The 27,158-nt window shown below is 43.7% G+C and overlaps 1 protein-coding gene across 3 annotated transcripts; it reads left to right on the forward strand.

The window, feature by feature from the left end:
- The first annotated feature begins 1,906 nt into the window (after positions 1 to 1,906).
- PCMTD2 (protein-L-isoaspartate (D-aspartate) O-methyltransferase domain containing 2) lies at positions 1,907 to 27,000 on the forward strand. Of its 3 annotated transcripts, none has more exons than XM_016188751.2 (6): positions 1,907 to 2,029; positions 5,178 to 5,508; positions 7,370 to 7,472; positions 10,366 to 10,537; positions 20,531 to 20,654; positions 24,189 to 27,000. In XM_016188751.2, the coding sequence occupies exons 1-6, from the start codon at positions 2,012 to 2,014 to the stop codon at positions 24,563 to 24,565; spliced, it is 1,125 nt and encodes a 374-aa protein (XP_016044237.2). In that variant the 5' UTR covers positions 1,907 to 2,011; the 3' UTR covers positions 24,566 to 27,000. The 3 variants fall into 3 exon arrangements, with proteins under 3 accessions (XP_016044237.2, XP_007524502.1, XP_060027657.1); XM_007524440.3 differs by having other exon boundaries at positions 1,984 to 2,125; XM_060171674.1 differs by lacking the exon at positions 1,907 to 2,029 and adding an exon at positions 2,132 to 4,374.
- The last annotated feature ends 158 nt before the right edge of the window (positions 27,001 to 27,158 follow it).

Raw genomic sequence — 27,158 nt, forward strand, 5'->3', positions numbered from 1 at the left:
GCCATGCTCAGCTCTGGCTGATGGTGGTGCTGGGGATTGAACCTGGGACCTCAGAGCCTCAGGCATAAAAGTCTTTTGCAGAACCATCATGCTGTCTCCCCAGCCCTACTTTGTGACTCTGTGCATGGTCCCATGGTCCTCAGGCTTTAAGTGCTCCCACAAATCTGTGCAGCCCCACCCCACCCCCATCCCCTCTGTAAGTTACAGAGAATGCCAGGTCCCAAGAGGAAGTCTCTACAGGGAGAACTCACTCTCCAAAGCGCCTCTTCAGCCCCAGCAACGCCTGTCCTGCACATCTGCTAGCTGCAAGGGCACCCCTTCAACTCCACATCCTGCTTGTCTCTGCCCCTTGACCTGACTCTGCCTCTCTGCTCCCCCTTCTATGCTGGAGGTAGGACTCTGCCCAGTGGGAGGAGGGAGCAAAGCCTCATTCTCAAAGTATCTGCAGCCTGAGGTCACCTATATTGAGACTGCTGCTTTCACTGTCCAATCTGCTTGCACTATGTATCCTGAACACCAAGCCTTCTTTGCAAAACCAAAAGATAGCCTGAGCCTTTCAGACTCCTATACTAAACCACTGACTAAATAAAATGTACTCCTTACCCTTCATGCCATTTTCTCAGTCTACACTGTCCACCCCAAACCAGGGGAGCCCAGGCTGGTGTGAAGCAGCTCTGACTCAGCCACAAATAAAGAAGGCAGACAAGAAGCTGGCCTGGCACTTTCTGTGTGGGATGTGCACACACTGGTGCACACACAGGATCTGGAATGGCATCCTGAGTGCCCACTCAACATGCTGTCCTGGAGCAACACTCCCCCACCCCAACCCCCAGCTCTAGGGAGGTCACATCTGTATAGTATCCCTTTTCTTTTTTAGAAAATAATTATTTATGATAGAAAGGAAGATAGGAGTAGAGGTAGGTAGCATAATGGTTAGGGAAAGAGACTCTCATAGCTGAGGTCCTAGGGTCAATCCTTCGAACCACCATAAGCCAGAGCTGAGCAGTGTTCTGGTAAAAAAAAACCAACTAACCAAGCAACCAACGAACCAACCAACCAACCTAACAAAAAACCAGAACATCACTCTGACACATGCGACGCTGGGGGCTGAACTCAGGGCCTTTTGCTTGAGATTCCACGGCTTTATTCCCTGTGCTACCTCTTGGGCTGTAATCCATTTTCTTGCCATGTCATCTCCATTTCTATTCCTACTAGAAAAGCAGTTTCTCTTTGCTTGTTAAGACTCACAGAAATGTTACCAGTTTGCGCCTCCCTGCCCAAGCCCCACCATCTCTCAGGAACGCAATCCTTGTGGCAGCATGTCATTTCTGAAGACTCCATTCAGTTGGGTCTTTTGGTCATGGGGGGAGGGGGGTGTCTTCAGTAGTCTGTGGTGGAATTTACTCTGCAAATTGGCTCACGTTGCTAGAGAGCTTAGACTCCAGCTATATGCCTCACTGCTGAGGTCCAGAAAGGAGGCGGGGTGCACCCACAGGTCAGGTCGGCGTGCTCCTGCAGGTCTGGTGGGGGCGCACCCGCAGGTCAGGTGGTGGAATACATGCACCCATAGGTTAGGTGAGGCAGGTGTTGGGCTGCCAGACCCAGCTGGTCTGTGTGTCTTTTGAGGCTGAAGCCAGGAAGGGGGATGGACAGTGGGCTCCTGCCCTCCACTCCCCTGCCCCAACAGCATCGCAAAGGCCCCTTCCGCAGTCCCCATTATTATCATTGTCACTGAGCACCTCTCCCTGCACTGTCCCTTGCCCAGGGCAGGCCCACTCTAGGGTCCTGGCTCAGCGTGTGACTGCCTTTTGACTTCTGCATCCAAGCTGGCCTCCTCTCCACAGGTCAGAGGTCAGTAGGGTGGAGCACCTAGGGCAGGAAGCGCGCCCTGTGACCAGCACTAGGGGACCACTCCAGGTGGCGTCACCCCTTTAAACCCCGTCGCCCCCCACTGCACTCCGGCGCACGCGCAGTCTGGCCGTTGAGCGCGCAGGCGCAGTGGCGGCGGCGGATGTTTACGAAGGCGGAGGTCTGCACAGCGCACCCGGGCGGACGCGAGGGACGCGGCTGAGGAGTTGCAGACCGAGGCCCCGGGGTCTTTCATGCGGGCTGGCTGAGCCCCGAGGTAGAGCCGCCTGTGGTGACGGGCGATCGGGCGGCGTCCGCCCCACCCAGAGCGCCCGACCCGCCTCGCCTCTGAGGCGTCCCTTCCCCCAGGGGCGTCTGTTTGGTGGTGGTGGGGGCGTCTGTTTTTAGGGCGTCCCGTCCCCCATGGGTGTCTCTTGATGGGGGCGTCTCCACCACGGGTTTCGTTTGGGGGGGTTTTCCCCTGCGCCCCCATCGGCGTCTCGGGGTGCCCCTCCAGTTCCCGATGCCCCCATCTCCCCAGGCAGGTTCCCACCCCCAGCTCCGCCCCAAGAGCAGGGTGGCCTCTGCCGCCCCCAGGATTCCCCAGGGCCCCCCAGTCTCAGGCGGGGTGAATGCGCCGCCCATCTCGGGACCTTTGACCCAGGACGGGGTCACCGCCTGACCCGGACCCCCGCCACCTCCATTCAGACTTTGGGGGGACCTGGGGGACCAAGCTGGGGTGCATTGGGGAGGGGGTGCACTCCTTACACTGACCCGCCTCCCGCCCTCGGCTCCCCTGGGTGCAGTCTGGAGGAGGCGACTCTGCTGAGTGTTGGGAGCTGGGAGCAGGGTGCAGACTGCTTGGGTGTAGCCTGAGCTGCAGACTGGGTGGGGGTCTCAGCTCTCCTGGTGGGATCTCCCAGCCCCTGTCTAGGGCTTGGGGGACACCCCTCCCCCACGAGAACAGCCTCCTGTCTACAATTGGCAGTTGTTAGAAAGTGGGGCGACCTCTATGAACCCCGCGGCTCCTGGGCCAGGTGGGGTGTGCAGGCAGCCCGTCTCCTGTCACAGCCCTGTGGGGGCAGTGCACCTGGCCTTGGCCCCCCATGTCTCCCTTAAGCTGTGACACCCGCTCTGATAGACCCACAGACGCCAGGACACCGCCGGGCTTCCAGCTTGGGTTTCCCCCACCCAGGCCTTCCCGGCCCACCTGCCCCCACCTGGGGGGCTTGCAGACCCGAGGGCAGGTTCTGATCCAGGGCAGGGCCTGGATCCATCGGGTCCAGCCTGGGCTTGTTGGCATCAGGACTGCTCGGGAGTGGACAGTGATTGTTTACAGAGGGGGGTGCAGAGCCTGGTGGCTCCACCCCCCACCCCCAGGCTCCCTCAGAGTGACTTGCTCCAGGACCGTGGACAGGGGTGAATAGCTTGTGAGAGGCCCTGGGTTTGAATCCCAGCTGTTCCCTCACTGTGGTGACATCACACGTGGGCGCCTCTCCCAGCACTCAGGACAAGGTCTCTCACACAGGCCCTTGGCCTTCCTTCTGAAGTGAGGCAAAGTAGACAGTAAGTGAAGGGTGCTTAGTAGAAAACGAAATATACCTCATATAAAGTTCATACCCACCTCCTGAAATAGAATCAATAGAATCTTCAAATATCTACGTTTTGTTTGCTCACTTATTTCAATGAGCTATGAAGGGGGAGAGACACACACCAGAACCCTGCTCATCTCTGGCTGATGGTGGTGCTGGGGTCTGGACCTGGGAGCTCAGAGTCTCTGGCAGGAAATGCTTTTGCTGGACCTTTCTGTTGTCTCCTCAGCCCAGACAGAACTGTTAACGCCATTCAGACTGAAGTGACACAGGCTTATGTTGGGGCAGGTGGGGTGTGTTCACCATCAGAACCCAGCAGTTTAGCCAGGCTTAAGTGGCACCTCATAGCTCTCCCACCTGGCTGAGTGAGCTGGCCATGGGCCACGGTCTAAATGGGCTCCAAAACAACACAAAACACAGACAAAGTATAGAATAATAGCTGGGTCACCCTGCTGATTTGAAAAGTTCAGCTCTGAGAATGAGAAACTGTCCTGACCACCAAGGGAGAGCATTGTCTGCACTCACTCCCACTTTGCACACACTCGGTGCACTTGGGAAGGGTGTATTTTCACTCTTGCCAGTTGTGTACTCCTGTACCTATGTGTGTGTGTCCATCCTTAAAAGAGTCTGTGGTTCAAAGGGTTGTGAGGGAGGAAAGCAAATATCAACTTGGTAATACTGCTACTATGACCAGTCGTATTAATTTCTGTGACATCTAGTGCATCCCTCCAGCAATTTCTATCAGACATTGTATAAATCATTGCCATTTTCTAGAAGTAAAACTATTATTGAAAACATAACCTGGGGTAAGTATGAAGAGTCAATCTTCCGGAGACTAGAGTATTTTCCCCACAATTAGATGAAGGTGTGTCTTCTATTAGTAGTTGGCTCAGAGGGAAGAACAGGCTGGTACTTGAAGGCTGTTGGGAAGAAGGTAAGAAACGCACTTTTCATTGTTGAATTGTAGGGAATCTTGTTGAGCTACACTGCACAGGGAGCTGGAACCTTGCAGCAGATTCTGAACTTACACAGTTAAAGGGGATCCATTGCGCGGGAGGGTTTCCGTTGATGTTTTTACCTAAAACTTGCACCTTTGAGCATCAATTCACAGGAACGGATTATTTGACTTGATGTTTATGTGTATGTAGGGGTGTAGATTAGCCAGATAAGATACAGGACTCCAGTTGAGTTTGGATTTCAAGTAAACAACAAATAACCTGTGTTTCAGCTGTTTTTTTTTCCTAAAGAGTTGTTTACCAAAAAAAAAAAAAAAAAGGTTTTCAGCTTTTGAAATATTCAAAGAAGAGTTGATACTAGAATGATTTTTTTAGATACTGGCTCTCTTTTCATATTTACAGTCCATGTAGACATATTCCTATAAGGCAGGTAATTCAAGATAATTTTAATCCTAGATATTTTTTATATTGGCAACTTTCATTAAATTTTTTAAGTCATACTTTGAGGATACAAAGTTGTTAGGAGTCTCTCATGGACCTCAAGTTCATGCAAATTCAGTCCTTATAAGTTACGGATATATAATCGATAGAACTGAACAAATTTAAATGGAAAAAATAATCCCCCCTAAATCTGACAACCTCAGGGCTGGCATAAGTTGCTAGCACACCGTATTCCATCTCTGTTATTTTAAGAAGTCACTGTTTGAAATTGGTGTGGGTTTGAGCTTCATTGTTGTGTTCTTTAGTGAAAATAACGCTTTCAAATAATGTCTCCCTGCAGCACTGCCTGTGTGTGATCTTGAAGATGGGAGGTGCTGTGAGTGCCGGTGAAGACAACGATGAGCTCATCGATAATCTGAAAGAAGCACAGTACATCCGGACAGAGCTGGTAGAGCAGGCTTTCCGAGCTATCGATCGTGCAGATTACTACCTTGAAGAATTCAAGGAAAATGCCTATAAGGACTTGGCGTGGAAGCATGGCAACATCCACCTGTCTGCTCCCTGCATCTACTCAGAGGTGATGGAAGCCCTGGACCTGCAGCCTGGGCTCTCGTTTTTGAACCTGGGCAGCGGAACTGGGTACCTCAGCTCCATGGTGGGGCTCATTCTAGGTAAATATAGAGAAACTAGGCCTCATGGTCCAGGAGGAGAGTTCCCTGGTGGTATCCTCTTTGTAGGGCTGAGTCTACCTGCTCTGGGCCTTCTAGAAATTACCTGGGGTTGTTCACACTGGATAGGTGAGCAAGAGACCCCTCCAGTTCCTGTCCCTATTTGTATAATGTTTATTTTAAAATAAGTTTTAGGGAAGAAATGAATTGCAAAAGTTAACCCTTTTTGAAGCCATTTAGCATATTTTCCCAAAAAAGTGAGTTGTGAGATTGCATATGAGAATTGATCACAGTGGTATTAGATAACTTTTAAAATATGTTAAATTAACTAACTCTTTTTTAAAATTGCCACCAGGACTATTGCTGGGGCTTGTGTTGCTACTATGAATCCACTACTCTGAGTGGCCATTTTTCCCTTTTTTTTTTCTTTTTCTTTTAATTTTATTGGATAGGATAGAGAGAAATTGAGAGGGGAGGGGAAGGTGAAGAGGGAGAGAGAAAGATAGACACCTGCAGACTTGCTTCACTGCTTGAGAAGCTTCCCCCTGCAGTTGGGGCTTGAATCTGCATTTTTATGCATGGGAATATGTGCACTTAACTGGGTGTGCCACCTCCTGGCCTCAGTTTTTATTTATTTATTTTTTGAGAGAATATGTATGTGAAAGACGAGAGAAAGAATCACAAATACGGTTGTCTCAGGGAGCTTGACCTTGAATAATGCTCTTGTGCTAGGAATGAGGCAAAATTCACACAAGGACAAAGTACAAAAAAAAGAAAAGAAAAAGATGTGCAGAGGCTGCTCATTTACCACAATTTCTCTGAGACTGTAGGACTGAGCCCTCCAATGTGCTTTTATTTATTTTATCAGAGAGACAGGGTGGCGGTGGGCACAGGCCAGAGCACTGATTAGCTCTATTCTTATCACCTGGAATTGAACTTGTACCTCTGGGGCCTCAGGTATGCAAGTTCTGGGCTCTTAACACTTAAACCACTTCCCTGACCCCCCGTTGTGCTTTCAGTATCTATGTATGCCCACATGCCCTGTTGATTTTTATATGCTGATTTAAAAAGAAAAAGAATTGAGATACAACTTACCTATAATGCAAGAATAATTGTGACTTGTGAAACTTGGCAAAAATGCACATGTGTGTATTCATCTCCATGTAAGCATGACCCAGAAAGGGTGCAGAGTAGAATCAGTACCCCAGTGGCAAAGATGCTCTTCACCCCTCCAGAGAGGGGACTGCTGTTGATCGTCCATCAGCAAGGATATGTCTTGCCTGTTCTTGACCTTGATGTGAATGATTCACCTGAGCTCTTCACTGAGCTGTGTAGCTTGCTCTCACCCAGACTTGACCTGGAGGGAACAGGTGAACCATGAAGTCAGCTCACAGCTTTTCTTACAGCTTTGTTTGAAATTATTAACAAATTTTCTTTGATTTTAAAAAGTTCTCATGACTTTTTTTTTGGGGGGGGAGGAGGTTGTTATTGAAAACAGGCCTGCACCCAGTTTTATTTGAAAATATAGGTGCATTCTTCAGTTCATTATCCAAACCATGAATTATTGGTTTCAGACCTTGACTTGTTCACCTTTTAAAATGACTCTAAAGTTTGAAAGCAGAGTAACCCAGTCTTCAGAGGGCTGTGGGAAAGGGTGGTGTCATGGCATTCATTGTATTTGGTGAGTAGAAGCCACCTGCACAATAAGCTTGGTTATTTAGGCCCAATAATGTAGCCAGACCTCAAAACCTTTTTGAATTCCTACATTATTTAGGCTAAATTATTTGTGTTGGAATTGATAAAATAGAAACAGATCAAGAGTCTCCCTGTCTTCTAAAAGTTTTCTTCTTCTGAAACCTTTTAGGCCCCTTTGGTGTAAACCATGGAGTGGAGCTTCATTCGGATGTAATAGAGTATGCAAAGCAGAAACTGGACTTCTTCATCAGAACAAGTGACAGCTTTGACAAGTAAGGCCCAACACTGGCTTAGGGTGTGAATCATAACATACTTTTGGCTAGCTAGAGTGAAGTCAGTTACCAGTACACACCAGCAAAAATCACTAAACTGTGGCAAGATAGTGACATATATATCTGTTCTAGTTATTTTGACATACTTTTTGTTTTTGAGGACTAGTTTTTTTTTTAACTGGTGACTTTCAGCAGGTAATTTTATATTGGTATAATAATAGAAGAAGAGCGTTCATTTTGCTTGGTTTTCATGTTCCCAATTCAGGCATTTTATTACCTAGTTGTTTCTTAAATAGAACTGCTTCTCCTCCTCCTCCCTTAAACTGTACATGTAACGAGCACTTACCATTTGAAAATAAGACAGTAGTCCTACTTAAGGGGTTACTTTTAAAAAAAAAAAGATTTTATTTATTTATGAGAAAGATAGGAGGAGAGAGAAAGAACCAGACATCACTCTGGCACATGTGCTACTGGGGATCGAACTCGGGACCTCATGCTTGAGAGTCCAAAGCTTTACCATTGAGCCACCTCCTGGACTACAGGGGTTACATTTTTGTAGGGAGATCAAATACATTTTCACTCTCATCTCACTCATTCAGTAGATATTGGGTAAAATGATGATTTATAAAAACAATAAAGACAACAAATGATTGGACCTTGTTTTAAACTTGGAAACTCACTTTCATCATTTATTTTATTTTATTTTTTTCTTCAGATATTTATTTATGACAGAGGACAGAGAAAGAGCCAGAGCATTACTCTGGTACATGCGGTGCTAGGGTCTAATTCAAGACCTCATGCTTGCAAGTTCAGCACTGTAACAACTGAGCTGTCTACCAGGCTGCTTTATTTAGAATGTCTACAGTTTGGGAGTCAGGCGGTAGTGCAGTGGGTTAAGCGCATGTGGTGCAAAGCGCAAGAACCGGCTTAAGGATCCCGGTTCAAGCCCTCGGCTCCCCACCTGCAGCAGAGTCACTTTACAGGCATGAAGCAGGTCTGCGGGTGTCTATCTTTGTCTCCCCCTCTCTGTCTTCCCCTCCTCTCTCCAGTTCTCTCTGTCCTATCCAACAATGATGACATTAATAGCAACAATAATAACTACAACAACAGTAAAAAAAACAAGAGCAACAAAAGGGAAAATAAATATATATATATAGAAAAAGAATGTCTACAGTTTATAGTTCTTTTCAGAAGTCTTGATGTTAGCTTTTATTTGTTAATTACTACTACTTTAAAAAATATTTTGTATGTATGATGCCATACATCAGACAAGAGGCTAATAACCAGAATCTATAAAGAACTTGCAAATCTCAACAACAAGACAACAAATAACCCCATCCAAAAATGGGGGGAGGACATGGACAGAATATTTACCACAGAAGAGATCCAAAAAGCCGAGAAACACATGAAAAAATGCTCCAAGTCTCTGATTGTCAGAGAAATGCAAATAAAGACAACAATAAGATATCACTTCACTCCTGTGAGAATGTCATACATCAGAAAAGGTAACAGCAGCAAATGCTGGAGAGGTTGTAAGGTCTAAGGAACCCTCCTACACTGCTGGTGGGAATGTAAATTGGTCCAACCTCTGTGGAGAACAGTCTGGAGAACTCTCAGAAGGCTAGAAATGGACCTACCCTATGATCCTGCAATTCCTCTCCTGGGGATATATCCTAAGGAACCCAACACACCCATCCAAAAAGATCTGTGTACACATGTGTTCTTAGCGGCACAATTTGTAATAGCCCAAACCTGGAAGCAACCCAGGTGTCCAACAACAGATGAGTGGCTGAGCAGTTGTGGTATATATATATATACAATGGAATACTACTCAGCTATAAAATGGTGACTTTACCGTTTTCAGCTGATCTTGGATGGACCTTGAAAAATTCCTGTTAAGTGAAATAAGTCAGAAACAGAAAGATGAATATGGGATGATCTCACTCTCAGGCAGAAATTGAAAAACAAGATCAGAAAAGAAAACACAAGTAGAACCTGAACTGGAATTGGTGTATTGCACCAAAGTAAAAGACTCTGGGTGGGTGGGTGGGGAGAATACAGATCCAAGAAGGATGACAGAGGACCTAGTGGGGGTTGTATTGTTATATGGAAGACTGGGAAATGTTATGTATGTACAAACTATTATATTTACTATTGAATGTAAAACATTAATTCCCTAATAAATTAAAAAAAAAATTTCACCAGAACATCATTAAGCTCTGGGACTTCTTGCATGCAGTCCTGTGTGCTGCTGTAATCTCCTGTGTTGTATGCTTTACATTGGGTTGTTCTAGCTCTCCCCTTGCTAAGAAAATTGGTTCAGTCCTGCTAGTTTCGCAGGCCCGCTTGTCCCCGCCCCAAGGAACCCCGAGAGAGTTCCAGAGTTCCAGAGTTAGAGAGTGCTTGGCGCCGCCGCGGGGGAAAGAGGCAGCAGAGTTCTGTTTGGTGATTAGTTTGGTTTAGTTTATGAATCGTTGTTCTGAATAAAGAAATACAGCTTCCCTGCCCAGCCGTATGTCTCTGGTCGTCTCTGTTACCCACCCGTGAAGCTAGCCCGGCCAGCTGGAGCCTCCGAATTTTAACAACACTCCTGGGCCTTGGCTTTTAGGTTTTAGACTTGTAAACTGCATGTAATTTTATTTTGTTGTTGTTGTTGTTACTGCCATCATCATCATTTTAAACGAAAGCACCACTCAGCTCTGGCTCATGGTGGTGCTGGGGATTGAATATGACCTCTGGTGCCTTAGGCATGAAGATTTGTTTGTATGACCATTCTGCTATCTGCCTGGTCCTGGGATTTTTACAGTGAAAACATAACCTGTTGCTAGCATAGACTTGCTGTACAGATTTGTTAATAGATTATTTTACTTACTGGAAGCTCTTTTTACTTTAGGTTTGATTTCTGCGAACCTTCCTTTGTGACTGGCAACTGCTTGGAGATTTCTCCAGATTGCTCTCAGTATGATCGAGTCTACTGTGGGGCCGGTGTACAGAAAGAACATGAGGAATATATGAAGAATCTTCTCAAAGTTGGGGGTATCCTTGTCATGCCTCTAGAAGAGAAGGTTAGAGCCCCTTCATAGCTGATATCTCTTTACATTATTTATAAAGGTCTGTTCCAGGAAGTTCCATGTGTTTTTCTTTGTTCTCCTAACTCCCTTTATCATCAATGAGGAAAGAAGCAGGGACAGGTAATAAGAGCCTGAGTGGGAGCTGGACCCATGCTGTGAGCCCCTGGCACCTCCTTTCTCTCTCTCCCCTCCCTTCTCTCCACCCCTATTCCACAGCTGTATAAATCAGTAGAGTCATCCTGCTCTTATTATTCATACTGTGGCAGTATTTTACTAGAATCTCTTGCTTGGTAGGAATCTTGCCCGAGAGTTCTATTTGCTCATGTATGTTTTTCTGTGTTTTAAATGCTATCTTTCGTTGGGGAAAGCAGATTCTATTAAATGAGCAGATTATCCTGACTTGAATTGGTCATCAGGAAAATGTCTCTCAACAAAAAACTTGGCAAAACAAAAATGTTACAAGATTGTGAAAAATTTTTGCACAGTTTTCTAAATAAAAAAAATTAGCATTTTTTAAAAAATAAATTTTTTTGATCGGAAAAATAATTTTTGTTTTTCCCAGAGCACTGCTTAGCTCTGATTTGTGGTGGTTAGTGGGAGTGAACCTGGGACTTCAGAGCCTCAGGCATAGAATCTCTCTGCATAACCATTATGCTGTCTCCCCCACCTGAAAAATAGTTCTTCATTTTAGAAACCCCCTGGAGTGGAAGCACTAGAAAAACTGCTCACGATCTGTACTGTAGTGACAGTTATTTAGAAGTCTTGTAATCTTAAAAAAAAAAAATGGCCTCAGGAGATGCCTAGTGGTTATGCCAAAGATTTTCCTGCCTGAGGCTCTCAGATTCCAGGTTCAGTCTCCAGCCCCACCTGAGCAGTGCTCTGATTTAAAGTAAATAAATAAATGATTTGTGAGAGAGGAACTAGAGAAGGAATCAAGGAATCACAGCAGCAATCGGGCACATGTGATGCCAGTAATTGAACTCAGAACCTCATGCTTGAGAGTCCAGTGCTTTATCCACTGTGCCACCTCCTGGGCCATATAAATTAAAAAATGTTACTGTATATATGTTTAACCTGAGAGAGTTCATTAATATAAGATTTCTTTTTTTCTTTTTCTGGAGATAGAGCCTAACGGGTGTGTGATCTCACAGCTTCAGGCTACTTCTCACTCACATCGTGAGGTAGGCATGGGAAGTTTCCTCCAATGTTAGCACCTCCTGTGTGGTGACAGGACTTGAACCTGGGCTGTGCACTTGGCAAGGCACATGCCCAACCTGGTGAGCTCTCGCCCAACTCCACAAGTAGACTTTGGAGCCATTGATTTTTGATCATAGTTTATTATCTAGCTCTCAACACCTGGATGTTAGCCTGTGCATAGTCTTCAGTGTTACTGCTGTAGAAAGCCTGGAGTGAATATCTGGAATTTAAAAAAAAGTTATCCATTAGTATTTCAGCAATTATTTGTATAAGATAAATACTCTGATTTTTTTTTTTAAATACACCACATCTGATTTTTATTATTTACTATTTTTTGTAGGTGAGTGGACTGCTCCAGGGCTGTTTCTCCCTCCTTGTTTATTATTTTTTAACGTGAGCCCTGCTCAGCTCTGGCTGATGGTGGCATTGGGGATTGAACCTGTGATCTCAGAACCTGAGACTTGAAAGGCTTTTTGCATCACCATTGTGGTATTTTCCTAGCCCTTGACCACATCTGGTTTTTCAACAGACCACATCATTATCAGCCTGAAGCTACTTAGCCATTTCTCAGTATCTTTAAAAATGTCCCAGTTTTGTTTAAATTTTTCTGATTGTCTCAAAATTTAATTCAGATGAGGCTCCTTTTAATATACTTGATACATTTCTTGTGTTTCTGAATCTGTAAGTTCATTTTCTTCCTCTTGCCTTATTTTTTCCTTATTGTTAATTTGTTGAATAAATCAGGTTATTTTTGTGTTAGAGTTTCCTACACCCTGGATTTGGAGATTATGCACCTGTGGGTATAAGTTTTTAGTCTATTCTTTCTGTTTTCTGTATTCCCTATAAAGTGATAGTTGGCATTCAAGACCTGAGTGGGTTCCAGTTTACTCATTTTGGGGGGTAAAAGGAATAAGAATACTTAGCAGTGTCACAGTGCTAATGGTCCTTGAACAATGGAGGGACTACAGACACACCCCTCTCTCAAAATCAAAAATCTACAAATAACTTGGCAGTTGGCCCTCTATCTAAGTGGGCTTTGCACTGCGGATTCAGACAAGTAGCACCCACAGATAGAGAAGAAGCCAGATTATAAGTCCACCTGTATATTCAGACCCCTATCATGTCATCGTCCACAGTACTCCACACAAATTCTGACACCATGTCTGCTGCCACCTTTCTCCTCGTGCCAGCTTGTGAGCATGGCTTTACACACTAGTTCACCAGGGGCGGTCACTTTCTGAGCCCACCATTTATTTTTCACTTAGTAGTTGGAATACTTACATTAAGAGAAATACTCTCATCAGTTTCTTGGTTATCCTGAGGTGATAGTAATAATAAGGATAAATGATAAATTCTGCTTTTCAACTTTATTATATATATATTTGTGTGTGTGTGTATATGTATGTGTGTGTATATATATATTTTCTGCAAACTTAGAATTACCTGTTACTCTAAGGACCCCTGCTCATTTTCAGTTCAATGGGACTTGGTGTCTGGAGCTCACATCTGGAACCTCTGGGTGCTTTTTAGTGGTAGGTGAGTTAATTCAGTGAACCTCTAGAGCCTGGGAGTTCACATGGATACACAGTGCACGCCATTAGTTCATACTGGCATAGACCCACTGTGGAGATCTTGTGGTGTTGGTTTCAGACCACCAGAATAAAGGAATAAAGGGAAGATTGCCATAAAGCAAGTGATAAGAGTCTCTGGGCTTCCCAGTGCATGTTCAAGCTGCACTGTATAAGCTGTAGTCTAGTGAAGAGTGCACAACGTTACATCTATAAAATGCTGTGCACGCCCAGGCCCTACCGTAGCCATTTTCATAAAGTCTTGGCAGTTTCTTAACATAAGACAACAATGAAGTCTGCTGCTTCATTTGACTTCCATTTGTGATGGAGTTCTCTGTGGCATAGGATGCTGTTTGATAGCATTTTATTTTTTCTTTATTTTTTTCTTTATTTTATTTATTCCCTTTTGTTGCCCTTGTTGTTTTATTGTTGTAGTTATTGTTTTATTATTATTGTTGTTGTCGTTGTTGGATAGGACAGAGAGAAATGGAGAGAGGAGGAGAAGACAGAGGAGGAGAGAAAGATAAACACCTGCAGACCTGCTTCACCGCCTGTGAAGCGACTCCCCTGCAGGTGGGGAGCCGGGGTTCGAACCGGGATCCTTATGCCGGTCCTTGTGCTTTGCGCCACCTGCGCTTAACCCGCTGCGCTACAGCCCGACTCCCCTGATAGCATTTTATATGCCTTAGAAAATCCTTCAAAATTGAAGTAAGTCCACTTAAGTCCTGCCACTACTTTATCAAATTTACGTAATATTCTAAATCCTTAGGCTGGTGATAGTGCACTTTTTGCCATGTGCGCAGCCCAGGTTTGAACCCAGCCCCCATCGCACTGAAGGAATATTTTCTTCTGTAATCTGTTTTTCTTTCTATACACTGTATATCGTGGGACGGGGATGTGGCCAGCAGCCTGAAGTCTATACACTGTATATACACATAATTATATTCTAAATCCTTTGTTGTCATCAGTTGATCCCAGCTCAAAAAACTATTTACTTATCTGTAAGAAGCAGCTGCCCAATTTTGCAGCAGTTTGGCTACAGTTGGGGCTTCACTTGTAATTCTGGCTCTCTCATTATTTATACCATTCTGCAGTTACTACCTCCACTGGAGTGTTGAGTCTAAAAGTCCATGGTGAGGTGGGAATCAACCTCTCCCAAATTCATGTTCATGATATTTTATTTTGACTTCTTCCATGAATCACAAATGTTCTTAGTGGCATCTAGAATGGTGACTACTTTCCAGAAGGTTTTCAGTTTCCTTTGCCAAGATCCGTCAGAGGAGTCACTACAGCAGTTAGAGCTGTATGAAATGTATTTACTAAGTAGTGAGACTGTAAAGGTGAAACAACTCCTTGGTCCATGCACTGCAGAACGGAATTGTGTTAGCACAATTCAGAATCTTTTTGCATGTCCCTATATATTGTGTGTATGTGTAGATGTAAGAGAGGGAGCGAGCTCTTGGTATGTGGTGTCCAGGCTTTCTTGTATGCAAGGAATTTGCTATAGTCCTCTGACCACAGAGCAGTAATATGGTAAAAGGAATCTTTTCTTTTTTTTTTTTTTTCTGTGTAGTATATCAGAAACCTACTTAAAACACTCATGAGCAGTGGATGTTGTGAACAGCTATGCTGTCACTTTGGCTTTGTGGTTCATTTACTGTCATTGCTAAGTTCCCATGGTTCTCAGGATAGTAAATGAGCACTGGATTCAACGCCGAGGCACTTGCTGTGTTAGCCCCAGCAGGAAGCAGCCTGACCTTTAGGGCCTGTGTGAAACTCGTATGTGACATCTCTCATGGGGAAGGCAGCTTGGTGTGCGTGGAAATCTGCTGCTGAGTGTGTTCACCTTCATCAGTGTTCTCAGCTACGTTTTCTGCAGCCTCACCATGTACCTTTGTGCTAGGGATTCCCAGCTTTTGCTGGGCATAGGCTTCTCTGTAGCTTCCTCACTTCTCTCAGCCTTCAGAGAACTAAAAAGCACTGAAACCTTGCTGTGGGCCAGACTGTGGATTCAGTAATCTCAGGGGTGACCTTCCATCCAGGCTGCTTAGACTTTCTCTCTATCAGCAACTAACTAGTTTGTTTGGAACAACATGTTTAATGCCCTTCAAGACCTGTTCCTTTGCAGCACAGTTTGAATAGCTTTTTGCCACAAGAGACCTCCCTTTTGACATGTCTTGGATTTCAGTATGCCTTTCTCACTAAGCTTAATCATTTTTAATGTTTGACTTAAAGTGAGGGATGTGTGACTTTCCTTTCACTTGGACACTTAGAAGCTATAGGGTTACGTACTGGCTGCTTTCACTGTTGTATCTCAGGGACCAGGGAGGTCAGAGAAGAGGGAGAGAAATGGGTGAGTGCTGTGGTGGTTTGGTCTGAATATACACACTTATCAGTTAGTTCTCCATCTTAATATGGTGGTGATTTTCAGACCCCGAAACAGTGAGAGTAGTAGCATCAGAAAGCTTGGTGGTCTCAAATCACCAGTGAAGATAACAGTAATAATGAAAAAGTCTCAGCTTTTGTTTTCTGATTACTTTAGTCATATATTAGTATCACCTTTCTGCTCCCCAAATTTTTTGTAATATAAGAATGTGATTTGTTTGTTTTGATAGGCATTTGGGTCCTTTTAGGCCATTTGCCCAAAATTCCAGTGCAGCTATGAATAGGTATACAGGTTTTTTTTTATATTCTTAGTCTTTTTTATTTTTTATTTTAATTTATTTATAAAAAAGGAAACATTGACAAAACCGTAGGATAAGAGGGGTACAACTTCACACAATTTCCACCACCAGAACTCCGTATCCCATCCCCTCCCTTGATAGCTGTCTTATTCTTTTTTTTAAATTTTTTAATATTTATTTATTCACTGTTGTTGCCCTTGTTGTTTTATTGTCGTAGTTATTATTGTTGTTATTGATGTCGTTATTAGATAGGACAGAGAGAAATAGAGAGGGGAGGGGAAGACAGAGGGGGAGAGAAAGACACCTGCAGACCTGCTTTACCACCTGTGAAGGGACTCCCCTGCAGGTGGGGAGCCAGGAGTTTGAACCAGGATCCTTATGATGGTCCCTGCACTTTGCGCCACATGTACTTAACCCGCTGCACTAGCTCCCGCTCCCAGCTTTCCTATTCTTTAACCCTCTGGGAGTATGGACCCAAGGTCATCATGGGATGCAGAAGGTGGAAGGTCTGGCTTCTGTAGTTGCTTCCCCTCTGAACATGGGTGTTGACAGGTGTATCTATACTGCCTATCTCTTTCCCTAGTGGGGCGGGGTTCTGGGGAATCGGAGCTCCAGGACACAATGGTGTCCAGGGAAATCCGGTTGGCATCATGGTAGCATCTGGAACCTGGTGGCTGAAGTTAAAGCCAAACAAATTGTTGGCTAATCATGAACTTAAAGGCTAGAGTAGTGCAGATGAAGAGTTGGGGGTTATTCCATTTTGTAGATAGCTAGTAGGCATATTTCAGTTATATTCCAAAGGGCCTGTGGCTATATTAGTTTTTTTTTTCCCCCTGGAGCCTGAAATCTGGTATACAGGAAGATCCTAGTTATTGTCTGGGGAGATGATGTCATGGATGGAATAAGTACCAGAAAGCTGGATATGGCAACAGAGTAGCTCCCAAATATGGGAAAGGTGTATAAATATTGTTGACTATAAATCTCATTGATCTGATCTGGGGCCCACATTCAGCTTAGGAGCCTATGTGACCTCTGCATCCCTGTAGATCTGACCTCATATTCTGTGGTCATCAGTAGGAATGTTCCGAGCTGCCCCAATATCAGGACCCATCTTCCTCAGGTGTAGCATAGAGTATGTTGTCTAGCCTCCCTTTGGAGGATGGAACATTCTCTACCATTGTTGATCCACATTGAAGTCAAGGTCCTGTGGGGGCCCACAAAGGGGTCTATTTTGTTGTTCCTGATAGAGATGACCAGTAACAATGGAGAGAGGGACTTATTCAAGGTCTAGGCCCATCATGTCTGTTTGGGAATCTCAGGACTCCTCAAAAAGGGCCCCCGCTGATGGGGTGGCCTGATAGTGACTAAAGAGTCATCGTTAAAGTATGCCAGTCTCTTGCCCTTATTCAGCTTTTGCAGTTCTTGCTTTAATAAGGATAGCTTGGGAGTGAGTGAGGGAAGTATAATAGGAAATAGGTGAGGAGGGTAGCTAAGTCTAAGTAGACACTTTTTCATTATGAACTTCATACTGACTCACTGCAGACTATTGTGTACTTTTGCTTCCAGTTATATGTTTTGCCCTAATTTATGGATACATGTGAACATATGCCCTATCTCATGGGACCTGGTCTATATCTATGTTTTGGGACTTTGTTAGGAAGTAAACCACCTGGAATGGAATGAGAGAATCCTATGAAAGGAAAGGTCTCAACCGAGTAATGAGGCTGAAGGGTTGACATTCCATGCCTGATGTCTCTGGACACAGTTGGAAGTGAAGCATACCTGGGTGGTATTCCTTGCATTTATTAGGTTGGGATCAGCAGATACGATATCATTTGGTATGAATTAAGAGAAGCCTGCAGGAAAGTGAGCCCCACTCTAGAGTTTCCAGGACTGAGGAAATATAGGCTCTATAGAGGAAGTGGGAGGTTCCTGCTGTCTTAGGGCTTAAGAAGGCAATAGATAGTTATTGCTATAATCACATTATTTGGCAATTGGTTTAACATTGAAAAATCTCTTTGTTAGGATTTGCTGTATCATATACATCACCATGATTTATGTCCTTTGACATTATTTGTATATAGCTGTGCCACCGGTTGCTTCTGTTCTCCCTGGTCTAAGCTATTAAGAGAGTTAACATATCAAAAGACTCAGCCTATGGTCTGTACATTAAAAAGTTTGAGACATTCAATCAGTTTTTCCCCTCTCATATTAATTAGTGATTTATATGACTAGAAATTAATATGAGTGTACATAAACACCATTCCCACCACCAAAAGACTGTCTCATCCCACCCTCCTCCCCCTTCTCCCCCACCCCACCCAATGATGCCAAATATCCACCCTCACCCTCAACCCAGGGTTTTTACTTTGGTGCCCTACTTAAAAAAATTTTTTTTTAATTTTCCCTTTTGTTGCCCTTGTTTTTTATTGTTGTTGTAGTCATTGTTAGATAGGACAGAGAAATGGAGAGAGGAGGGGAAGAAAAAGATAGACACCTGCAGACCTGCTTCACCACCTGTGAAGCAACTCGCCTGCAGGTGGGGAGTTAGAGAGTTGGGGGCTCTAACTGGGTTCCTTACATCAGTCCTTGTGCTTTGTGCCACGTGTGTTTAACCTGCTGCGCTACCACTGGACTCCCTGGACATTGTTAGTCTTTGTCTAAGTATACATGGCCTCCTCCAGGTACCGGCTCAAAAGCATAAGTGCTTGGTTACACTATATTTATTGCCTTGCCAATCGCTGTTCTTTTTTCTTTACCAGAACCCTGCTCAGCTCTGACTTAAAGTGGTGGTGGGGATTGAACTTGGGGCCTCAGCGCATTAGGCATGACAGTCTTTTGCATAACCATCATGCTGTCTCGACAGCCCACTGATTGCTTATAGGTAACCGCCAGCAGCATAGGAGCAGGTACCTCAAAGGTACAGGACAGTACCACCTATTCAATTACACTAGAGTAATTAAAACTGGGCGGGATCTCTCCCGGTTTCTTTGCTTTCCCAGGATATTGTTTTAAATGTGTGTTTACTCATACAGATGGCATTAGATGTCTTTGCCATGTCATAAATTTGTTGTGCTTTTTTTTAAAAATTAAAAAAAAATTTTTAGTTTATTTTCCCTTTTGTTGCCTTTGTTTTTTATTGTTGTTGTAGTTGTTGTTGTTACTGATGTCGTCATTGTTGGATAGGACAGGGAGAAATGGAGAGAGGAGGAGAAGATGGAGAGGGGGAGAGAAAGACAGACACCTGCTTCACCACCTGTGAAGCGATTCCCATGCAGTTGGGGAGCCGGGGCCTCGAACGGGGATCCTTATGCCGGTCTTTGCATTTTGTGTCACGTGTCCTTAACTCGCTGCGCTACCGACTCCTGTGTTGTGCTTTTTGTTGGAGTTGTGCACATTTAGATTAATTTGAAGATTGTAGGCATTTTTACATATTTTATCTACTCATCTAGAATATGAAGTATGGATTTTTAGCCTTAAAGCTTCACACTTATATACAGAAATTTTAGTTATAATTTATTATAACTAGAAATTCTTTTAAAAATGTTTTTGAAAAACAAAGTAGTTGATAATATATAAGGACACTGTTAACTTGCAGGTGTTTATTTAGTACATGGGTGCTTAACCTTTTTAGTTTTAAGATCCATGACACAGAATCTTCATTTTTAAAGGATTTGCATCTGGCTTAGATATTTTTAGACAAGAGAGCATATAATCTTAGCATGACAGAGCTGACCAGAAATAGCACTGTGACCTATTTGGGCCTTTCCGAGATTGGCAGAGTTGGCATCTGACATGAGGGGTGTGTTGTCCAGTTTGGTTCTTCTGGTGCTCCACATAACTGTGGTTCACAGGAATTGTTTTTTGACGGCCTGTACTGCTCTCTAGGGCCACATCAGAAGGAACTCTTTTTAACTTCTCCAGCATCATTGTTTAAGAGTGAGGGTCAATTCCTACACACCAGGATGACATGCTTCCCTTTAGGAACTAATGGTGATTCTGTAATAGTAGCTGCTGTTTGATGTTTGCTCACAAAATTCCCATTGATGCAAGAAAGCCTTTGAAGTCCCATTAACCAGAAGGGGAAAAAAAAGTCCAGATTCAGTCCTGGTTGAAGCATCACAGGTAGCTGTGTCTTCAATGTCTTTCTTTCTCTCTCTCTCTCTCAACAAAGTACAACAAGTACTTTGTTGTTGTTGTTGTTTTATCTTAATGAGAGAGATACAGAGAGAAAGACCAGAGCACTGCTCAGGCTGATTGTGGTGCTTGGGCTTGGAACTGGGTCCTCAGAGCCTCAGGCAGGAAAGTCTTCTTTGTTGTCTCCCCAGCTCCTCTTCAGTGTTTTACTTTAGAAGCCCTCCCCCCACCACACACACACTGCTTATAGATTAACCTCAACATTGACTCTGTTGAACTCTCAGATGACTTCATTAGTGTATCTGTGTTTGATCAGATTATATGAAGGAAGAGGTTACATTTAGAAATAATGTGCCAGTAGCCAAACCTTAGAAAATATCCTTATTTTGGTTTTTGAACAGCTGACCAAGATAACACGCACTGGTCCTTCTGCTTGGGAAACCAAGAAGATCCTGGCTGTTTCTTTTGCTCCTCTGATCCAGCCCTGCCATTCAGAGTCAGGAAGGTCAAGACTTGTTCATTTACGTAAGTACAAAGAACTTTACTTAGCTTGAGATTATTTCTTTCTAGAATTTAAAGGGAAACAATGTGTGTAAAGAACCTTTTAATATTAAAGAAAATCACTACTCCCACACTGAAGCCTTAAGATTCTACAAAAGAGTTTCAGACACTTAAAATATTTCAGTCTGCTTTTTTGTCCCTGCTGGGTTATTTTAGTCTTTTATATTAGAAAGAGCTGTTGCTGTTCACACCATTGAAAGCAGAAGACCGCTAGAAGGGAGTGAGCTGGTTGGTGTGGAGGTTCTGCAGAGAAGGGGCCCTGTACCTCTACCAGGGGCTCCTGTGATGTCACAAGATGCCTCCCAGGCATACCATCCTGCTGAGTTGGGGCTGGGGCTCACTCTGCCTGGCCTTTCACCCCTCCAGGGCATAGCCTAGGAAGGATCAAACACCACAGACAGCATTAATCCTAATCTACAAAAACAATTTAAAGAAAAACTGACATCAATAAGAATTAAAATGATTTTATTTAAAATAAAATATTTGGTGTGGTGTTCTTCAGTCTAATCATTTTGAAAATTTTGAAAAATGCAAGAAAAAAAGGCAGAAACATAATTTTCCCATGATTCTACCATCCAGAGTTAATAGAGTTTGTAGAATTTCTTCTATATCATTCTGGGTCTGGGGAATGCTGGGTAGGCAGAGACACCACGCAGGTTGCTGAGTTGGGTAGAAGGAGTCCAGACAACATATAAGCCCTCCTGTGGTATGGGTTGTCACTTCTTCTTTATTTTAATTTAATTTAATTTAATTTACTTTTGCCTCCAGGGTTATTGCTGGGACTCGGTGCCTGCACCACAAATCCACTTTTCCTGGAGGGCATTTTTTCTCATTTATTGTTGCCCTTTATATTACAGCCCTTGTTGTCATTATTGTTGCCATTACCATTGCTGTTGTTGGATGGGGCAGAGAGAAGTCTAGAGAGGGGGAGAGAAAGACAGACAACTGCAGACCTGCTTCACCGCTTGTGAAGCAACCCCCCTGCAGGTGGAGAGCCAGGGGCTCAAACTGGGATCCTTCCACTGGTCCTTGCGCTTTGCACCAATGTGCTCTTAACCGCTGCGCTACCACTTGACCACCTCTTCTTCTTCTTCTTCTTTTTTGTTTTTGCCTCCAGGGTTATTGCTGGGGCTTGTAGCTTGCAACATGAATCCATTGCTTTGGGGGGCCATTTTTCCCATTTTTGTTGCCCTTGTTGTTGGATAGAACAGAAAGAAATTGATAGTGGAGGGGGAAAGATAGACATCTGCAGACCTGCTTCACTGCCTGTGAAGCGAGCCCCCCTGTAGGTGGGGAGCCGGGGCTTGAACAGGGATCCTTACACACACCAGTTGTTGCGCTTTGCAACATGTGCGTTTAACCTTCCATGATACCGCCCGGCCCCCGGGTTGTCATGTCCTTTTTGAGTAGTTAAGTACTAGAGGGGAAAAGTAGTTTTGGTTGTCAGCTTAATGGATTTAAACACACAGCCAGACTTGTCAGAAAAGTCACATGTGTACTGTCTGTCCTAAACTCAATCATGAGCTTTTTCCTATTTCTATGGCACTGGGAAATGAACCCAGGGGCTTGTGTATGTTTGACCCAGCTGGCAAATCTCCTGGCCCAGCTCTTTTCATTCTGTACTTTGAAAAAGAGCAGCAGTGGGGGGTGGGATCAGGCGGTAGTGTAGTGGGTTAAGTGCACATGGTGTGAAGCGTAAAGCCGGACGAAAGGATCCCGGTTCAAGCCCCTGGCTTACTACCTGCAGGGGGGTCACTCCATGGGTGGTGAAACAGGCCTACAGTGTCTATCTTTCTCTCCCCCTCTCTGTCTCCCCTCCTCTCTTGATTTCTCTCTGTCCTATCCAACAACAATAATAGCAATGACAACAATAATAATAAGATAACAACAAAGGTAACAGCAAGGGCAACAAAATGGGAAAAAATGGGCTCCAGGAGCAGTGGATTCATAGTGCAGGCGCTGAGCCCCAGCAATAACCCTGGAGGCAAAAACAAAACAAAACAAAACAACAACAACAAAAAAAAACCCAAAACAAAAAAGCAGTGGCCAGGAGGGGAGGGCCATTAGAGCACTGCTCCACCCTTCACCCTCCATGGGGCTCCCTTGGTACACCACTTTGGTGAAGGAGAATTGACCTGGTAAAGCATGCACTCTGCCCACTAGATACTTTCCAGGCATGAATTGTGCGCTTTTATCTAATTGCGAGCTTTTATCTAATTGCCAGCATTGATTTTTCCTTGGTGTGCTTTGGAGTTTTTCTTCTTTCAGAAATGTTTAGACTGGGGGAGTAATTTGAGTAGTGGAGCTCAGGACTCACATGCCTGAGGCTCCTGGTTCAGTTCCCAACACCGCCTGAACTGGAGTGGTGCTATGGCCTCTATTGTGTGCAACTCTCTAGATTTTATGAAATAAATGAAGCAGGTCTTTAACAAGATGTTTGCGTGGCTGGTAAAATAGTTCAACTTAGTTTGTGGGACTCAGAACCTGCATACCAGAGGCTGTCAGTACCATCTCTGCCACCTCATGTTATCTGAATCAATTGTGCTTTGATCTCTCCCTCTCTCATGTGAAAGTGTCTCTCTTTCTCCCTCTCTCTATCTCAGATGAAATAAATCTTTAAAAAATATTTGGATTTGCTTTTCTGTATTTTGATAAAAAATGTGCAAATACTGAATTTTTAAAATACTATGAAGATATTAAATAGAAATAAGGACTACTGGGAGTCGGGTGGTAGCACAGTGGGTTAAGCGCACGTGGCACAAAGCACAAAGGACCAGCGTAAGGATCCCAGTTTGAGCCCCTGGCTCCCCACCTGCAGGGGAGTCATTTCACAAGTGGTGAAGCAGGTCTGCAGGTGTCTATCTTTCTCTCCCTCTCTCTGTCTTCCCTTCCTTTCTCCATTTGTCTCTGTCCTATCCAACAACAACGACATCAATAACAACAACATTAACTAAAACAATAAAACAACAAGGGAAACAAAAAGAAATTATTTTAAAAAAAGAGATAAGGACTACTGAAGATTATATATTAACTGTATTACTAGCAAACAAGACACACTATTTGAATGAAGGCAGTGCAGCTTGACAATTCTTATGGAGATAGAAACTGTAACTTGGGTTTTTATTTTGCAGCTGGCTGACCTGCCACGAAGAATTGTTAAGGGTTCCTTAACAAGTTAACAAGTACAATGTGAAAAGTATCTTTTATAAAGTACTCTATGATTACAAATTAGAGCACTAACTGACATTAGTATGGAATACTCTCATAGTTTTGTGATATTAGTTACTTATATAGTTACATAGTTATGTATATAGAATTTCAGAGAGAGAAGCCAGAGCACCACTTGGTACCTATGATGCTGGGGATGGAACCTGGGGCTTCACACATGCAAGTCTCCCCTCTACTTGCTGAGCCAGCTCCCCTGGCTGCTCTTGGTGGGCCAGTGTGGCACCAGGGTCTGCAGTACTTGGGCTCTGACTCTCACTCCTTGTGCCACAGCACCCCTGGCAGTTCGCAGCCTCCAGGACCTGGCCCGCATCGCCATCCGAGGCACCATTAAAAAGATCATCAACCAGGAAACAGTGATAAAAAATGGAAATGGACTGAAGAACACACCCAGGTTTAAGCGGAGGAGAGTGCGCCGCCGCCGCATGGAGACGATCGTCTTCTTGGACAAAGAGGTCTTTGCCAGTAGGATCTCCAACCCCTCGGATGACAACAGCTGCGAAGACTTGGAAGAGGAGGGGAGGGAAGAAGAGAAAACCCAGACTGAATCGAAGCCAGACCCCCCTGTGAACTTCCTCCGAGAGAAAGTCCTGAGCCTCCCCCTCCCAGAACCTCTCAAGTACTACTTGCTCTATTACAGAGAAAAGTAGGTCTGTGAGCTGGGGGCGGCAGAGCAGCCTGCAGCCTGGCACCCCACCTGCTACCCTGAGGGCCCCATGCCTCAGGAAGCTCACACCTCCCTCTCCACACCGCTTTTCCTGGTTTGTTCTTGATTGTCCTCTAGAATTTTATCCAGTGGGTCTGCTTTCCCTAAACTTGATCTGACTAGTGTAAAGTGCATAAGGAGGATGTTTGCCCAGTAGGTAGAGACTCCCAGTGGAGTGTCTGTACTTTTTAGCTCTGAGGAAACCAAATCTGCACGTAGAGATGGCTGTTTCTCACAACATACACGTGTCTGCATTAAAAACGAAAACTGAAGCTGCGATTAACCTTTGTGGTCTATGAACTGTGAAGCAAAACACAAGCTGCTAAGTGGAGGTGACCAACACACTTAGGCCCAATTTGCATCTTATAGCATCAGCCTTTGAATTATTGGCACCAAATTACACTCACTTTCGGTTTTCCACACAGAGGGAACATAACTGACAAGCCTCCCCTACTTCAGGTAAACTGATTAGATCTATGGGTTGTGAATTACAATTTGCAAAAAGAAAAGTTGCGACATGGAAAGAATAAAAATACTGGACACACTCAGATGTTTTTCTAGAATTCAAGGCATTTTTTATGTTTCCTTCAAAAGGGCCAATATTGAGCAATTCCTTAAAGAATATCCTGAGGAATGAAACCAGTGTTGTGTGGCAGTTGTGAAAGACTGTCACCTCATGTTAAGGATGACTGTTTGCCCCTGTGGGTGGCTATGGTTACCCCCTGCAGCCAGTGGGGGAAAGTGTGGAGACCAAAAGAAATAGATTAGGGGCTTTATTGCAGACACTGCACCATTTTAACTTCAGTTTAATTTTTTTTTTTTTTTTTTTTTTTTGGAGTACTGATTTCATAGATTTTTCTCTTTTAGAATTCTGGGAGATGAGTTTGTTAGCTTTGGGATTTTTATTCAAATCATTTTGTTTTAGTGTTTTATTCAAATCATTATGTTTTAGTGGCTCTCTTATTTTAAAACAGCTTAACTCTCAGTGTCTTGAAAAATCAGTCTTCTCCAGGCCTGGAGTGTTGAGAGCTTTTTATCGTAAGCATCTGATGAGTCTAGAAGAAGGCCCTGTCTTGTCAGATGGCAGGATGTATTGACATCATATTCTCCTTCCAAAACATTCATTCTTGTCAAACCTTTTAGCTCAAAGAAAATAATACACAATTTAACAAAATACCTAGATCCAGAGATGATCCAGAGGAAGCATCCAGAGTTTCATCACTGATTCTATTCCTTAGCCTCTTGGGAATTGCTGGGGTTTGATGCCTGCATTCTTACTGTCTTAACTGACTTCTGCCTTTTTTTTTTTTCTTTTTACCTTTCTGCCTTTTTTTAGTTAATAAAATTTAATTACTAAATGTTATCACAAGATACTATGTACATTAGAATAGCTGAGAAAAATCTGTAAATTACCCTAGATTTATAAACTGAAGACAGTTACTTCACAGCTATCTTGTTAACTCAGTCAGGCTTCATCCTTGGAGAAGTGCATGATTGACATGTGCTTGGTCACACTCCATAGTCTGCAGATTCAGACATCTCTGAAATACGTGGACCTTTCTTTCTGAGATAATATTAAATAAATAGTATATATGGAATCTGTCACTTCAGGAAGCTTGATTCAGCCACCCTCCGTAGTTGTATATGAATTTTGTTTCAACCAAATTTGCCTTTATGCTAAACTGTAAAAACATGACAGTGCAAAAGATACAGTTTTCTCCAATGTATGCTAAGCCTTCCCTAGCACTTTGTATTTACATGCTGCCATTCTGTGATTGTTAAATCAGAATTTGGTTTAAATATATGTGTGTGTGTGTGTGTGTGTGTATATATATATATATATATATATATATATATATACAGATATAATATATGTGAAATAGTTTGGTGTCTATCTTACTCAAATAAAGGAGGATGGTAACTTTTAGCACCTTATGCCACAGCTCAGTCCGATGCATTACTTTTTGTTTCCAGACAGATGAATTCTGTAGTCTGTTGGTCTGGAGCTCTGTTGTAAACCATATTCCGACAACTGTTGACTATTAGGTTTTGAGTAGTCTGTGTTTTTATATGTAACTTGTGCCTGGAAATGTAGTAAAGCCATAGACTTGTGCAAAACAAATACCAGATGTGTACATATTAAGACTGTAATATAAAAATCCACTGTATATGTAATAGTTATTTTGCCAGTTTGGCACTTTCAGGGGGATGATACAAGGAAAGGCAACAAAGACTTGAATGAGCTAACACAGACAGATAAACAAAGGGTATCAATAAATGTTGCACAATAACCTTGGCATCACTTCTTTTCCTGAGGTGGGATCGAAATGCTTGGCGACATTAAACAAATCTTAGAAATAAACCACTTCTTTCCTAGAATCTTAATGTTTTATCTATTTATTGGATAGATAGAGACAGCCAGAAACTGAGAGGAAGGGGGAGTAGAGAGATAGACACCTGCAGCACTGCTTCACCACTTGTGAAGCTTTCCCCCTGTAGGTGGGGATCAGGCTCTTGAACCCAGATCTGGTGCATTG

This window comes from Erinaceus europaeus, chromosome 14 (genome assembly GCF_950295315.1).
Source record: "Erinaceus europaeus chromosome 14, mEriEur2.1, whole genome shotgun sequence".
Classification (NCBI taxonomy): Eukaryota; Metazoa; Chordata; class Mammalia; order Eulipotyphla; family Erinaceidae; genus Erinaceus; species Erinaceus europaeus.

What these genes read in the sequence shown, in the direction of transcription:
- PCMTD2 (XM_060171674.1), top strand. Translation starts at nt 4,300, where the DNA reads ATGAAGGTGTGTCTTCTATTAGTAGTTGGCTCAGAGGGAAGAACAGGC. An exon ending in ACAAGTGACAGCTTTGACAA is followed by an intron (nt 7,473 to 10,365) that starts GTAAGGCCCAAC and finishes TTTTTACTTTAG; the next exon opens with GTTTGATTTCTGCGAACCTT. An exon ending in TCATGCCTCTAGAAGAGAAG is followed by an intron (nt 10,538 to 20,530) that starts GTTAGAGCCCCT and finishes GTTTTTGAACAG; the next exon opens with CTGACCAAGATAACACGCAC.